Source organism: Camarhynchus parvulus, unplaced genomic scaffold (assembly GCF_901933205.1).
Source record: "Camarhynchus parvulus unplaced genomic scaffold, STF_HiC, whole genome shotgun sequence".
Lineage (NCBI taxonomy): Eukaryota > Metazoa > Chordata > Aves > Passeriformes > Thraupidae > Camarhynchus > Camarhynchus parvulus.
This window is the reverse complement of record NW_022148369.1, coordinates 82,534-99,413: the sequence shown is the minus strand read 5'-3', so window position 1 is coordinate 99,413 and position 16,880 is coordinate 82,534. Positions and strand designations below refer to the sequence as shown.

Here is a 16,880-nt window from a genome sequence, read left to right as displayed (position 1 = left end):
GTCACTTGGGGTCCCCCCCAGGGAACCACCAGGACCAGGAGCCCCCAAACCAGCAGCTTTATTGGACACCCCCCAGAGGGGACCCCGACATCCAGGGGGGACCCAGGTGACCCTGCGGTGACATCCAGGGGGTCCCCAGGGTGTCCCCAACCATCCAGAGGTGTCCCCAGGGTGTCCCCAGGGTGTCCCCAATCATCCCGAGGTGTCCCCAGGGTGTCCCAGGTGTCCCCAGGGTGTCCCCAATCATCCTGAGGTGTCCCCAGAGTGTCCCAGGTGGTCCCCAGGGTGTCCCCAATCATCCTGAGGTGTCCCCAAGGTGTCCCAAATCATCCCGAGGTGTCCCCAGAGTGTCCCAGGTGGTCCCCAGGGTGGTCCCCAGGGTGTCCCCAGGGTGTCCCCAGGTGTCCCCAGGTGTCACTTGCTGGGTGCCAGCCCCACGCGGTCGCGGTCCAACACGGAGCAGTAACGGGCCAGGAAAACGTCCCCGAGGATCCAGAGGGGTCCCGAGGTGTCCCCAAGGATCCCGAGGTGTCCCCATTGTGTCCCAGGTGTCCCCAATCATCCCGAGGTGTCCCCAGGTGTCCCCAGGGCGGTTCCAAGGTGTCCCCAGGGCGTCCCAATCATCCAGAGGAGCTCCCAGGGTGTCCCCAGGGTATCCCCAGGGTGTCCCCAAGGCGTCCCCAGGGTGTCCCAATCATCCCGAGGTGTCCCCAGCTGTCCCCAGGGTGTCCCCAAGGCGTCCCCAGGGTGTCCCAATCATCCCGAGGTGTCCCCAGGTGTCCCCAGGGTGTCCCCAAGGTGTTCCCAGGGTCTCCCAATCATCCCGAGGTGTCCCCAGGTGTCCCCAGGGCGGTTCCAAGGTGTCCCCAGGGTGTCCCAGTCATCCCGAGGAGCTCCCAGGGTGGTCCGAGGGTGGTCCCAGGTGTCCCCAGGGTGTCCCCAAGGTGTTCCCAGGGTGTCCCAATCATCCCAAGGTGTCCCCAGGTGTCCCCAGGGTGGTTCCAAGGTGTTCCCAGGGTGTCCCAGTCATCCCGAGGAGCTCCCAGGGTGTCCCCAGGGTATCCCCAGGGTGTCCCCAAGGCGTCCCCAGGGTCTCCCAATCATCCCGAGGTGTCCCCAGGTGTCCCCAGGGCGGTTCCAAGGTGTCCCCAGGGCGTCCCAATCATCCAGAGGAGCTCCCAGGGTGGTCCGAGGGTGGTCCGAGGGTGGTCCCAGGTGTCTGGGTGTCCCCAAGGCGTCCCCAGGTGTCACTTGCTGGGTGCCAGCCCCACGCGGTCGCGGTCGCGGTCGAACACGGAGTAGTAGCGGGCCAGGAAAACGTCCCCGAGGATCCAGAGGGGTCCCGAGGGAGGGGGGACATCCAGGGCCATGAAACCGCTGACGCACGTGGGGGACCCCCACTGGGACACCTGCGGGGACAGGGACACGGCACAGGGTGACACACGTGACATCCAGGGCCATGAAACCGCTGACGCACGTGGGGGACCCCCACTGGGACACCTGCGGGGACAGGGTGACACATGTGGGGGACACCCGCAGGGACACCTGCGGGGACAGGGACACAGCACAGGGTGACACATGTGGGGGACACCTGCGGGGACACCTGCGGGGACAGGGACACGGCACAGGGTGACACATGTGACATCCAGGGCCATGAAACCGCTGATGCACGTGGGGGACCCCCACTGGGACACCTGCGGGGACAGGGACACGGCACAGGGTGACACACGTGACATCCAGGGCCATGAAACCGCTGACGCACGTGGGGGACACCTGCGGGGCCAGGGACACGGCACAGGGTGACACATGTGACATCCAGGGCCATGAAACCGCTGACGCACGTGGGGGACATCTGCGGGGACAGGGACACCACGGGTGACACATGTGACATCCAGGGCCATGAAACCGCTGACGCACGTGGGGGACATCTGCGGGGACAGGGACACCATGGGTGACACATGTGGGGGACACCTGCGGGGACACCTGCGGGGACAGGGACACCACGGGTGACACATGTGACATCCAGGGCCATGAAACCGCTGATGCACGTGGGGGACACCTGCGGGGACAGGGACACCACGGGTGACACATGTGGGGGACACCTGCAGGGACACCTGCGGGGACAGGGACACGGCACAGGGTGACACATGTGGGGGACACCTGCGGGGACACCTGCGGGGACAGGGACACCACGGGTGACAAGGGGTGACAAGGGCGGGGAGCTGGGGATGGGGACATGAGGGACAGAGGGATTTGGGGACATGGGGACAGCATGAGAGGGTGACAAGGGGACAAGGAGGGGGGTGGGGACATGAGGGACAGAGGGATTTGGGGACATGGGGACGGTGTGAGGGGGGTGACAAGGGGACAAGGAGGGGCGTGGGGACATGAGGGACAGGGGGACGTGGGGACATGGGGACGGCGTGAGGGGGTGACAAGGAGAAGGGTGGGGACATGAGGGACAGAGGGATTTGGGGACATGGGGACGGCGTGAGGGGGTGACAAGGGGACAAGGAGGGGGGTGGGGACATGGAATTGGGGACATGAGGGACAGGGGGATTTGGGGACATGGGGACAGCATGAGGGGGTGACAAGGGGACAAGGAGGGGGGCGGGGACATGAGGGACAGGGGGACGTGGGGACATGGGGACAAAGTTGGGAAATTGGGGACAAACCTGGGGACAGGGGGACAAGGAGGAGGGTGGGGACATGGGAATGGGGACATGAGGGACAGGCGGACTTGGGGACATGGGGACAAGGATGGGGACAAGGAGGAGGGTGGGGAGCTGGGGATGGGGACATCAGGGACATGGGGACATGGGGACAGGGATGAAGGTAGGGATGGGGATGTGGGGACAGGGACATGAGGACAAGGGGACAAAAGACGGGGACAGGGATGGGGACAGGAAGGGGGTCTTGGGGACAGGGGTGGGGACGGAGGTGGGGACATCCAGGACGGGGGGGACTCAGGGGGACTTGGAGGGAAAATGGGACAGGGGTGACACAGAGGTGACATAGAGGTGACACACAGGTGACACAGGTGACACAGAGGCGACACAGAGGTGACACAGGTGACACAGGTGACCGGGGTGACATAGAGGTGACACACAGGTGACACAGGTGACACAGAGGTTACACAGAGGTGACAGGGGTGACACACAGGGTGACATGGAGGGTGACAGGGGTGTCACAGAGGTGACACAGAGGGTGACACAGGTGACACACAGGTGACACAGGTGACACAGAGATGACACACAGGTGACACAGGTGACACAGAGTTGACATAGGGGTGACAGGGGTGACACAGAGGTGACACACAGGTGACACAGGTGACACACAGGTGACACACAGGTGACCCACAGGTGACCCACAGGTGACACAGCAGTGACAGCGGTGACACAGAGGGTGACACAGGTGACACAGGTGACACAGAGGTTGCACAGAGATGACACAGGTGACACAGGGGTGACAGGGGTGACACAGAGGTGACACAGGTGACACAGAGGTGACACACAGGTGACACAGGTGACACACAAGTGACACAGCAGTGACAGCGGTGACACAGAGGGTGACACAGGTGACACAGGTGACACACAGGTGACACAGGTGACACAGGTGACACAGCAGTGACAGCGGTGACACAGAGGGTGACACAGGTGACACAGGTGACACACAGGTGACACAGAGGTTACACAGAGATGACACAGGTGACACAGAGGGTGACACAGGTGACACAGGTGACACACAGGTGACACAGGTGACACGGAGGTGACACACAGGTGACACAGGTGACACAGGTGACACAGAGATGACACAGGTGACACGGAGGTGACACACAGGTGACACACAGGTGACACAGGTGACACAGAGATGACACAGGTGACACGGAGGTGACACACAGGTTACACAGAGATGACACAGAGGTGACACAGGTGACACAGGTGACACAGAGGTGACACACAGGTGACACAGGTGACACAGAGTTGACATAGGGGTGACAGGGGTGACACAGAGGTGACACAGAGGTGACACAGGTGACACACAAGTGACACAGCAGTGACAGCGGTGACACAGAGGGTGACACAGGTGACACAGGTGACACAGAGGGTGACACAGGTGACACAGGTGACACACAGGTGACACAGAGGTTACACAGAGATGACACAGGTGACACAGAGGGTGACACAGGTGACACAGGTGACACACAGGTGACACAGGTGACACACAGGTGACACACAGGTGACACAGGTGACACGGAGGTGACACAGAGGTTACACAGAGATGACACAGGTGACACAGAGGGTGACACAGGTGACACAGGTGACACACAGGTGACACAGGTGACACAGGTGACAGCGGTGACAGGTCCCACCTGGAGCACGTAGTGCTGGGGGCTGAGCGTGAACTCCTTCCCGGCCAGCACGAAGGTGACGTTGGGCAGGGACGGGACCTTGTCACAGTCCAGCACGTACTGGGGGGGGGACACGGGTCAGGACACCGCCCCCACACACTCAGGGGACACTGGGGACACCCTGGGCGTCACCCACCCACAGGGGACACTGGGGACCCCCTGGGTGTCACCCACCCACAGGGGACACTGGGGACACCCTGGGTGTCACCCACCCACAGGGGACACTGGGACCTTGTCACAGTCCAGCACGTACTGGGGAGGGGACACGGGTCAGGACACCGCCCCCACCCACAGGGGACACTGGGGACACCCTGGGTGTCACCCACCCACAGGGGACACTGGGGACACCCTGGGTGTCACCCACAGGGGACACTGGGGACACTCTGGGACCCCCACCCACAGGGGACACCAGGGACACCCTGGGACCCCCACACTCAGGGGACACTGGGGACACCCTGGGACCCCCACCCACAGGGGACACTGGGGACACCCTGCGTGTCACCCACCCCCAAGGACACTCAGGGACCCCCACTCAGGTGTTTTGGGGGCTCACAGGGGACACTCAGGGACACTCAGGGACACCCAGGGACACTCAGGGGACACTCAGGGACCCCCAATGCCCCCCACCCAAAGGGGACCCGGGGGGACACTCAGGGCCACTCGGGGACACCCAGGGACACTCAGGGACACTCGGCGACACTCAGGGACATTCGGGGACACTCAGGCACACTCAGTGACACTCGGGCACACTCAGCGACACCCAGGCACACCCAGGCACACCCAGGGAACACCCAAGCACACTCAGTGATACCCGGGGACACCCAGGGGACACTCAGTGACATTCGGGGACACTCAGGGACACCCAGTGACATTTGGGGACACCCAGGCACACTCAGGCACACCCAGGCACACTCAGTGACACCCAGGCACACCCAGGCACACTCAGTGACACCCAGGGACACTCAGTGACACTCGGGCACACCCAGGCACACCCAGGCACACTCAGTGACACCCAGGGGACACCCAGGGACACTCAGGGACATTCGGGGACACACAGGGACACCCAGTGACACCCGGGCACACTCAGGGACATTCGGGGACACTCAGTGACACCCAGGGGACACCCAGGGACACCCAGGGACATTCGGGGACACTCAGGGCCACTCGGGGACACACAGGGACACCCAGGGACACTCGGGGACACTCGGCGACACTCAGTGACATTCAGGGACACTCAGGGACACTCAGGGACATTCGGGGACACCCAGGCACACTCAGGGACACACTCAGGGACACTCAGGGACACTCAGGCACACCCAGGCACACTCAGTGACATTCGGGGACACTCAGCGACATTCGGGGACACTCAGGGACACCCAGTGACATTCGGGGACACCCAGGCACACTCAGTGACATTCGGGGACACTCAGGGACATTCGGGGACATTCGGGGACACCCAGGGACACCCAGGCACACTCAGTGACATTCGGGGACACTCAGGCACACCCAGGCACACTCAGGGACATTCGGGGACACTCAGGGACACTCAGTGACACTCGGGCACACTCAGTGACACCCAGGCACACCCGGGCACACCCAGGGACACCCAGGGACACCCAGGGACCCCCAGCGCCCCCGCGCAGCATTTCGGGCTCTCGGGGGCTCCGCACCTGCCCGCCCAGGCGCGGGCGCCGCCCAGCGCCCGGTGCAGCGCGGCCACGTCGGCGGCGGGCCCGGTGATGAGCAACGTGCCCGTGTCCACGATGGCGCGCAGCCCCCCCACACAGCGGGTCCGGCAGCCCGCGGCCCCCGGGGCCCCCACCGACAGCCTGGGGGGGGCACGGGGCAGTTACGGGGGGGAGTGGGGGCAGTTTGGGGGTTTGAGGGCAGTTAGGGGCAGCGCACGGGGGCGTGTGGGGGCAGTTTGGGGGTTTGGGGGCAGTTAGGGGCAGTTACGGGGGCGTGTGGGGGCAGTTAGAGGGCGGTGTAGGGGCAGTTAGGGGCAGTTAGAGAGGGGGTCTGGTGGCATTTAGGGGCAGTTCGAGGGGTTTGGGGGGCAGTTAGGGGCAGTTAGAGGGGGTTTGGGGGCAGTTAGGAGCTGTTAGAGGGGGTTTGGGGGCAGTTAGAGGGGTTTCATGGCAGATTGGGGGGGTTGGGGGGCAGTTTGGGGGGTGTGGGGGCAGTTTGGGGGGTTTGGGGGCAGTTAGAGGGGGGTCTGGGGGCAGTTTGGGGGCAGTTAGGGGGTTTGGGGGCATTTAGGAGCAGTTAGAGGGTTTGGGGGCAGTTAGAGGGGTTTTGAGGCAGATTGGGGGGTTTGGGGGCAGTTTGGGGGGTTTGGGGGCATTTGAGGGGGGGCAGAGGGCAGTTGGGGGGGTTTGGAGGCAGTTTGGGGGTCTGGGGGCATTTAGGGAGGTTTGGGGGCAGTTAGAAGGGTTTTGGGGCAGATTGGGGGTTTGGGGGGCAGTTTGAGGGGGTTTGGGGGCTTTTAGGGGCAGTTAGAGGGGTTTGGGGGGCAGTTTGGGGGTGTAGGGGGCAGTTGGGGGGTTGGGGGCATTTAGGGGCGGTTAGAGGGGGTTTGGGGGCGTTTAGGGGCAGTTCTAGAGGGTTTGGGGGCAGTTAGAGGGGTTTCAAGGCAGATTGGGGGGGTTTGGGGGCAGTTTGGGGGGGTTTGGGGGCATTTGAGGGGGTTTGGGGGCATTTAGGAGCAGTTAGAGGGGTTTGGGGGCAGTTTGGGGGGGGTTTGGGGGCAGTTAGAGGGGGGGCAGAGGGCAGTTGGGGGGTTTGGAGGCAGTTTGGGGGCAGTTTGGGGGCATTTGAGGGGGTTTGGGGGCAGTTAGGAGCAGTTCGAGGGGGTTTGGGGGCAGTTAGAGGGGTTTCATGGCAGATTGGGGGGGTTTGGGGGCAGATTGGGGGGGTTTGGGGGCAGTTTGGGGAGGTTTGGGGGCTTTTAGGGGCAGTTAGAGGGGGTTTGGGGGCAGTTAGGAGCTGTTAGAGGGGGTTTTGGGGGCAGTTTGGGGGGTTTGGGGGCAGTTTGAGGGGGTTTGGGGGCAGTTAGGGGGGTTTGGGGGCAGTTGGGGGGGTTTGGGGGCAGTTACAGAGGGTCAGGGGGCATTTGGGGGGGTTTGGGGGCATTTGGGGGGGTCTGGGGCATTTGGGGGGGTCTTGGGGAATTCGGGGGGGATGTTGAGGCTATTTGGGGTGGGATTTTGGGGGTGTTTGGGGGAATTTTTTGGGGGAATTTAGGCAGGGATTTTGGGAGGGTTCAGGAGGGATTTGGGGGGGTCTTGGGGGGATTTTGGGGGGATCTGAGGGTATTTTTGGGGAAATTTTGGGGGAGATTTGGGGTGGGATTTTGGGGGGATCTGTGGGAATTTGTGGGTGGGTTTTGGAGGGATCTGGGGGCATTTTTTGGGGGGATTTGTGGGTGGATTTTGGGGGGGATGTGTGGGTATTTTTGGGGAGATTTGGGGGGCATTTTTGGAGGGAAATTTGTGAGTGGATTTTGGGGAGATCTGTGGGTATTTTTGGGGGTATTTTTGGGGGAATTTTGGGGGGATCTGTGGGCATTTTTGGAGGGATTTTTGGGTGGATTTTGGGGGGATCTGTGGGTATTTTTGGGGTGCATTTTGGGGGGATCTGTGGGTATTTTTGGGGTGGATTTTGGGGGGATCTGTGGGTATTTTTGGGGGCATTTTTGGGGGAATTTCGGGGTGTATTTTGGGGGGTCTGTGGGTATTTTGGGGTGGATTTTGGGGGATCTGTGGGTATTTTTGGGGTGGATTTTGGGGGGATCTGTGGGTATTTTTGGGGCATTTTTGGGGGAATTTCGGGGTGTATTTTTGGGGGGATCTGTGGGTATTTTGGGGTGGATTTTGGGGGGATCTGTGGGTATTTTTGGGGTGGATTTTGGGGGGATCTGTGGGTATTTTTGGGGCATTTTTGGGGGAATTTCGGGGTGTATTTTTGGGGGATCTGTGGGTATTTTGGGGTGGATTTTGGGGGATCTGTGGGTATTTTGGGGTGGATTTTGGGGGGATCTGTGGGTATTTTTGGGGCATTTTTGGGGGAATTTCGGGGTGTATTTTTGGGGGATCTGTGGGTATTTTTGTGGGGAATTTGTGGGTATCTGTGGGTATTTTTGGGGTGGATTTTGGGGGGATCTGTGGGTATTTTTGGGGGGATTTTTGGGGGGAATTTCGGGGTGTGTTTTTGGGGGATCAGGGGTGTTTTTTGGGGTGTCTCACCTGTCCATGTGCACCTGCCAGTAGCTCTTGCGGGACACGGGGATGTAGTGCAGGGGTCCCTCGAACTGTCCCTCGTCGATGCCCCCCAAAAGCAGCTCCCCCCCGTCGCCCTCCGACGCCCCACTGCGCCCCAGGGGAGAGCGGGGGGCGTCAGCGGGGTCCCACGGGGGATTTGGGGGTCCCAGAGGGGATTTGGGGGTCCCAGAGGGGATTTGAGGGGGTCCCATGGGGGATTTGGGGGTCCCAGAGGGGATTTGGGGGTCCCAGGGGGATTTGAGGGGTCCCATGGGGGGATTTGGGGTCCCAGAGGGGATTTGGGGGTCCCAGGGGGATTTGAGGGGGTCCCACAGGGGATTTGGGGGTCCCAGAGGGGATTTCAGGAGGAATTTGGGGTCCCAGAGGGGATTTGGGGGTCCCAGAGGGGATTTGAGGGGGTCCCACGGGGATTTGGGGGTCCCAGAGGGGATTTGAGGGGGTCCCATGGGGGATTTGGGGGTCCCAGGGGGGATTTCAGGAGGAATTTGGGGTCCCACGGGGGATTTGGGGGTCCCAGAGGGGATTTGAGGGGGTCCCAGAGGGGATTTGGGGGTCTCACGGGGGATTTGAGGGGGTCCCACAGGGGATTTGGGGATCCCAGAGGGGATCTGAGGGGGTCCCACGGGGGATTTGGGGGTCCCAGGGGGGATTTCAGGGAGGATTTGGGGTCCCAGAGGGGATTTGGGGGTCCCAGAGGGGATTTGAGGGGTCCCACGGGGGATTTGGGGGTCCCAGAGGGATTTGGGGGGTCCCAGAGGGGATTTGAGGGGGTCCCACGGGGGATTTGGGGGTCCCAGAGGGGATTTGAGGGTCCCATGGGGGATTTGGGGGTCCCAGAGGGGATTTGAGGGGGTCCCACGGGGGATTTGAGGGGGTCCCAGAGGGGATTTGAGGGGGTCCCACGGGGGATTTGGGGGGTCCCAGAGGGGATTTGGGGGTCCCACAGGGGATTTGAGGGGGTCCCACGGGGATTTGGGGGTCCCAGAGGGGATTTCAGGGAGAATTTGGGGTCCCACAGGGGATTTGGGGGTCCCACAGGGGATTTGAGGGGGTCCCACAGGGGATTTGGGGGTCCCACAGGGGATTTCAGGAGGAATTTGGGGTCCCACAGGGGATTTGGGGGTCCCAGGGGGATTTGAGGGGGTCCCACGGGGGATTTGAGGGGGTCCCACAGGGGATTTGGGGGTCCCACAGGGGATTTCAGGAGGAATTTGGGGTCCCACGGGGGATTTGGGGGTCCCAGAGGGGATTTGAGGGGGTCCCAGAGGGGATTTGGGGGTCCCAGAGGGGGTTTGGGGGTCCCATAGGGGATTTGGGGGTCCCAGAGGGGATTTGAGGGGGTCCCACAGGGGATTTGGGGGTCCCAGGGGGGATTTCAGGGAAGATTTGGGGTCCCACGGGGGATTTGGGGGTCCCACAGGGGATTTCAGGAGGAATTTGGGGTCCCAGAGGGGATTTGGGGTTAGTTTGGGAGTATTTGGGGGATATTTTGGGTGTATTTGGGGCTAGTTTGGGTGGATTTGGGGTTAGCCTGGGGGTTAGTTTGAGTGTGTTTTGGGGTTAGTTTGGGAGTGTTTGGGCTGTATTTGGGGTTAGTTTGGGTGTATTTGGGGTTATTTTGGCTTTATTTGGGGGTTAGTTTGGGAGTATTTGGGGTGTATTTGGGGTTAGTTTGGGGGTTTAGTTTGGGTGTATTTGGGGGTAGCTTGGGAGTATTTTGGGGATATTTTGGATATATTTACACGTTATTTTGGCTGTATTTGGGGGATATTTTGGCTATATTTATCCGTTATTTTGGCTGTATTTTGGGGATATTTTGGATATATTTATCCATTATTTTGGCTGTATTTGGGGGATATTTTGGATACTTTTATCCGTTATTTTGGCTGTATTTTGGGGATATCTTGGATATATTCATCCGTTATTTTGGCTGTATTTTGGGGATATTTTGGATACTTTTATCTGTTATTTTGACTGTATTTGGGGGATATTTTGGCTATATTCATCCGTTATTTTGGCTGTATTTTGGAGGATATTTTGGATATATTTATCCGTTATTTTGGCTGTATTTTGGGGATATTTTGGCTATATTTATCCGTTATTTTGGCTGTATTTGGGGGATATTTTGGCTATATTTACACGTTATTTTGGCTGTATTTTGGGGATATTTTGGCTATATTTACACGTTATTTTGGCTGTATTTTGGGGGATATTTTGGATATATTTATCCGTTATTTTTGCCGCATTTAGGGTGCAATCAGGCTGTGCTCAGGGCCATTTCAGGGATGCTTCCAGCTGCATCTCGCCGTGCCCGGGTGCGCCCCCGTACCTGCGCAGGTGGAAGGAGAAGACGTTGTTGCGGAACAGCCCCTGCTCCATCATGTTGTCGAACACGGGCGCGGGGCCCGCAGCCGCGCCGGGGTACGCCAGGCCCAGGACGCCATCGCCAGCGACGCGAAACGTCAGGCCGGGCAGCGCCACGGCCTCGGCAAATGTCTGGTTGTGCACAGAGACGTTGGAGACCTGTGGGGACAGTGACAGTGACATTAACACAGGGACACAGTGACACAGTGACAGGGACACCGGGGTGCGCCAGGCCCAGGACGCCATCGAAGCGCGCGACCGCAAACGTCAGGCCGGGCAGGGCCACGGCCTCGGCGAATGTCTGGTTGGGAACTGAGACATTGGAGACCTGTGGGGACAGTGACAGTGACATTAACATGGGGACAGGGACACAGGGACACCGGGACGGTGACACAGGGACACAGGGACACCGGGGTGCGCCAGGCCCAGGACGCCATGGAAATGCGCGACCGCAAACGTCAGGCCGGGCAGCGCCACGGCCTCAGCAGAGGTCTGGTTGGGAACTGAGATGTTGGACACCTGTGGGGACACAGTGACATTAACACAGTGACACGGGGACGGTGACACAGGGACACAGTGACACCGGGGTACGCCAGGCCCAGGACGCCATCGAAACGCGCGACCGCGAACGTCAGGCCGGGCAGGGCCACGGCCTCAGCAGAGGTCTGGTTGGGAACTGAGATGTTGGACACCTGTGGGGACAGTGACAGTGACACGGGGACACAGTGACAGTGACACAGGGACAGTGACACAGGGACAGTGACACGGGTACAGTGACATTGCCATGGCCACTGAAACGTTGGATATCTGTGTGGGGACAGGGACAGTGACACAGGGACGGTGACACAGTGACAGTGACACAGGGACAGTGACACAGGGACAGTGACACAGGGACAGTGACATTGCCATGGCCACTGAGACATTGGATATCTGTGTGGGGACAGGGACAGGGACAGTGACACAGGGACGGTGACACAGTGACAGTGACACAGGGACAGTGACACTGCCACGGCCACCGAGACGTTGGACACCTCAGGGGGACAGGGACACAGTGACACGGCCTTGACAAATGCCTGCTTTAGCCCCACCCCCTCATTACCTCCTCATTGGCCACGCCCCCACCTGAGCGTGTCTGTGCTCAGGGACCCCTCCCCAGGGACCCCAGCGCACCGTGAGGGTGTCGGTGCTCAGGGACCCCCAGGGACCCCCAGGGACCCCCGAGACCCCTCCCCAGGACCCCCGAGACCCCTCCCCAGCGCACCGTGAGGGTGTCGGTGCTCAGGGACACCCAGGGACCCCCGGGACCCCTCCCCAGGGACCCCAGTGCACCGTGAGGGTGTCGGTGCTCAGGGACACCCAGGGACCCCCAGGACCCCCGGGACCCCTCTCCAGGACCCCCGAGACCCCTCCCCAGCGCACCGTGAGGGTGTCGGTGCTCAGGGACCCCCAGGGACCCCCGAGACCCCTCCCCAGCGCACCGTGAGGGTGTCGGTGCTCAGGGACCCCCAGGGACCCCCGAGACCCCTCCCCAGGACCCCCGAGACCCCTCCCCAGCGCACCGTGAGGGTGTCGGTGCTCAGGAAGCCCCTCAGGGAGCCGCTGCCGTAGCTGATGGCGAAGGCCGTGCCGTTGGCCCGGTGGGTGCAGGACAGCAGGGGCTGGTAGTGGGGGTGGAGCCCTGCGGGGACACGCCCATTCCCGTCAGGCCACGCCCACTCCTGTCAGATCACGCCCACTTCCCATAGACCACGCCTGCTCCCATCAGACCTCGCCCACTACCCCTCAGGTCACACCCACTCCAATTAGGTCACGCCCACTCCCATCAGACCACGCCTACTCACCATATAGCACACCCAGACCACGCCCACTCCAGAGCAGACCACGCCCACTCCAGAGCAGACCACGCCCACACAATCAGACCACGCCCATTTCACAGCACCCACCTGCACACAGGCCCCACCCCCAGGCACCACACCTCACGCAGAGCACGCCCCCTTCAAGCCCCGCCCCCTCAGTCCAGGAAAAGCATTTGAGGCTCCGCCCCAACCACACCCTGTCCCAGACCACGCCCATCCGATGCTAAACCACGCCTACTTATATGACCACGCCCCACTGTGCCCCATCCCCTCTAACAAACCACGCCCACTCCACTGACCACGCCCATCACCCCAAACCCGCTCTTTTTCATTGTGCCACACCCTTCTAGGCCCCGCCCACCACCCAAACCGCGCCCATTGAATGGTGCCACACCCGACCAGGCTCTGCCCACCACTGAAACCGCGCCCTTTCTGCCCTGATAGGCCCCGCCCACCACATCAACCACGCCCATTCTCCTATTATAGGCTCCACCCACCACACAAACCACACCCATTCCCCCTGCCCAGAACCCAAACCACACCACTCCCACCCTGCCACGCCCTGCTAGGCCCCGCCCACACCCAAACCACGCCCCTCTAGGCCCCGCCCACCACCCAAACCCCAATTGTTCCATGCTGCTAGACCCCGCCCACACCCAAACCACGCCCCTTTAGGCCCCGCCCACCACCCAACCCACACTTGTCCCACCCTGCTCGACCCCACCCACTCCCCAAACCACGCCCATTCCACCATGCTAAGCCCCGCCCACACCCAACCCACGCCCCACTGGGCCCCACCCACCACCCAACCCCCACTTGTTCCACCCTGCTAGACCCCGCCCACACCCAAACCACGCCCTGCTAGACCCCGCCCACACCCAACCCCCACCCCGCCATGCCCCGCGCACTCCCGAAGCCCCGCCCCCGGTAGGCCCCGCCCCGTTAGGCCCCGCCCCTCACAGCAGGCCAGGTAGAGCAGGCAGCAGCGCGCCGAGGGCACCCAGAGGTCGGCGGAGCCGGTGTCGAAAATGACCCGGAAATCCTGGGGGGGGGTCCCCAGCGAGATGGTGCCGTAGTACTGGGCCTGGGGGGGTCACGGTGTCACCCCGGGGTCACAGGGTCATCCCGGGGTCACACGGTGTCACCAAGGCGCCAGGAGCCACCACAGGGTCCCCACGGAGCTGTCGCATCCTGGTCCCCTGTCCCCAAGGTCCCTCTGACCGCCCCCAGTGTCCCCAAGGTCCCTGCAACGCCCACCCATGTCCCCATGTCATTGTCACACCCCCCCCATGGCACTGTCACACCCCTGTCCCCCTGTCCCCAAGGCCCTCCCTGTGACTCCCCCGCAATGTCCCCAATGTCCCCATGGCACCTCCTCCCCGTCCCCAAGTCCCTGTGACTCCTCCCCAATGTCCCCAATGTGCCCCAATGTCCCCGATGTGTCCCCACTGTCCCCACTGTCCCCAATGTCCCCACTGTCCCCAGTGTCCCCAATGTCCCCAATGTCCCCAATGCCCCTCCATGTTCCCCATGTCCCCATTGTCCCCCAGTGTCCCCAGGGCCCCTCCCCCACTCACGTCCATGTAGTTGTGCAGCCGCGCGGGCGCCGCCGCCGCCCCTCCCCCACTGCGGCTGCGGGGGCCGCCCCCGCCCCCCCCCCAGAATTTGGGGGGCACCCAGGGCCCCCTCTGCAGGGGGATCCTGCGGGGACACGAAAGGGTTAATGAGCCTAATGAGCTAATTACGCTAATGAAGGAACCTGGGGGCACCCAGGGCCGCCTCTGCAGGGGGATCCTGCGGGGACACGAAAGGGTTAATGAGCCTAATGAGCTAATTACGCTAATGAAGGAACCTGGGGGCACCCAGGGCCGCCTCTGCAGGGGATCCTGCGGGGACACGAAAGGGTTAATGAGCCTAATGAGCTAATTACGCTAATGAAGGAACCTGGGGGCACCCAGGGCCGCCTCTGCAGGGGGATCCTGCGGGGACACGAAAGGGTTAATGAGCCTAATGAGCTAATTACGCTAATGAAGGAACCTGGGGGGCACCCAGGGCCCCCTCTGCAGGGGGATCCTGCGGGGACACGAAAGGGTTAATGAGCCTAATGAGCTAATTACGCTAATGAAGGAACCTGGGGGGCACCCAGGGCCCCCTCTGCAGGGGGATCCTGCGGGGGACACGAAAGGGTTAATGAGCCTAATGAGCTAATTATGCTAATGAAGGAACCTGGGGGCACCCAGGGCCGCCTCTGCAGGGGGATCCTGCGGGGACACGAAAGGGTTAACGGCTTAATGAGCTTAACGAGCCTAATGAGCTAATGGCGCTAATTATGCTAATGACGGGCCGCCAGCGCTGCGCGGAACTGCGGGGGACTGAATGGGGTTAATTAATGGGGTTAATTAATGAATGAGATTAATGAAGGAGAGGGTCCCTCGCGGTTGGAAGGGTTAATGGGAGGGGGGGTGTCCCCTAAATTCTGGGGTCACCCCCGGGGTCAGAGGTCACGGGAGGGGTCACGCCCTGGAGGGTGGGGCCGGGGCCGAGCGGGTCCGACCGGTCCCGCCCCCGCGCGGGCTCGGCTGGGAGGGACCGGGAACCCCAAAAATCCCTCCCAAAATCCACCTGGGAGGGACCGGGAACCCCAAAAATCCCTCCCAAAATCCACCTGGGGCATCCGGGAACCCCAAAATCCACCTGGGAGGGACCGGGAACCCCAAAAATCCCTCCCAAAATCCACCTGGGGCATCCGGGAACCCCAAAATCCACCTGGGAGGGACCGGGAACCCCAAAAATCCCTCCCAAAATCCACCTGGGAGGGACCGGGAACCCCAAAAATCCCTCCCAAAATCCACCTGGGGCATCCGGGAACCCCAAAATCCACCTGGGAGGGACAGGGAACCCCAAAAATCCCTCCCAAAATCCACCTGGGGCACCCCGGAACCCCCAAAATCCCTCCCAAAATCCACCTGGGGCATCCAGGAACCCCAAAATCCACCTGGGGCATCCGGGAACCCCAAAAATCCCTCCCAAAATCCACCTGGGGCATCCGGGAACCCCAAAAATCCCTCCCAAAATCCACCTGGGAGGGACAGGGAACCCCAAAAATCCCTCCCAAAATCCACCTGGGGCACCCCGGAACCCCCAAAATCCCTCCCAAAATCCACCTGGGGCATCCAGGAACCCCAAAATCCACCTGGGGCATCCGGGAACCCCAAAAATCCCTCCCAAAATCCACCTGGGAGGGACAGGGAACCCCAAAAATCCCTCCCAAAATCCACCTGGGGCATCCAGGAACCCCAAAAATCCCTCCCAAAATCCACCTGGAGGCATCCAGGTATCAGAGAACCCCCAAAATCCATCCCCCAGGTATCCGGGACCCCCCCAAACTCCCCCGGGACCCCCCGAAATTGCCCCCAGAACCCCCAAAATTCCTCCAGGACACCCTCGAATTCTCCCCAGGTATCCGGGACCTCCCCAGATTCCTCCACGACGCCCCGAAATTTCCCCCAGGACCCCCAAACTCCCCCAGGACCCCCCAAATCCACCCCCAGGTATCCGAGACCCCCCCTAATTCCCCCCAGGACCCCCCCAAACACCACCAGGACCCCCCCAAACTGCCCCCAAACTCCCCCCAAATTCCCCCAGGACCCCCCAAACCCCCCCAGGACCCCCCAGGTATACGAGACCCCCCAAACTCCCCCCAAAATCCCCCAGGACCCCCCAAAATCCCCCAGGACCCCCCCTCTCTCTCACCGCAGCATCGCCCCCGCTCCAGCCGCCATCATCACCAGCAGCATTATCAGGGGGAGGGTCCCGATCGCGGGACCCCCCTGGGCACCCCGAGCCCCCCCATGGCCGCTCTGAGCCCCCCCCCGCCCCGCGCGCGCGGGGGAACCCCCTCAAACCCCGCCCCCTCCGCGAAAACCACGCCCCATTCCATTGCCGGCAATGGGGAAGCCCCACAAGCCA

The 16,880-nt window shown here is 61.8% G+C and overlaps 1 protein-coding gene across 1 annotated transcript; it reads right to left on the bottom strand.

Moving 5' to 3' along the window:
• Positions 1-1,247: 1,247 nt before the first annotated feature.
• Positions 1,248-16,693, bottom strand: LOC115916656 (cathepsin D-like). Its single transcript, XM_030970370.1, has 10 exons — positions 16,665-16,693; positions 14,489-14,612; positions 13,872-13,995; positions 12,615-12,733; positions 11,021-11,214; positions 8,656-8,778; positions 6,102-6,240; positions 4,691-4,711; positions 4,373-4,471; positions 1,248-1,409 (listed from the first exon to the last, which is right to left on the bottom strand). The coding sequence occupies exons 1-10, from the start codon at positions 16,691-16,693 to the stop codon at positions 1,248-1,250; spliced, it is 1,134 nt and encodes a 377-aa protein (XP_030826230.1).
• Between the last annotated feature and the right edge of the window lie 187 nt (positions 16,694-16,880).

Coding starts and splice junctions, on each gene's coding strand:
- LOC115916656 (XM_030970370.1), bottom strand. CDS start 16,693: ATGGCGGCTGGAGCGGGGGCGATGCTGCG. Junction 11,215..12,614: donor TGAGCACCGACACCCTCACG/GTGCGCTGGGGA, acceptor CTGTCCCCACAG/GTCTCCAACGTCTCTGTGCA. Junction 4,472..4,690: donor GTCCCCTGTGGGTGGGGGCG/GTGTCCTGACCC, acceptor TCCCCCCCCCAG/TACGTGCTGGACTGTGACAA.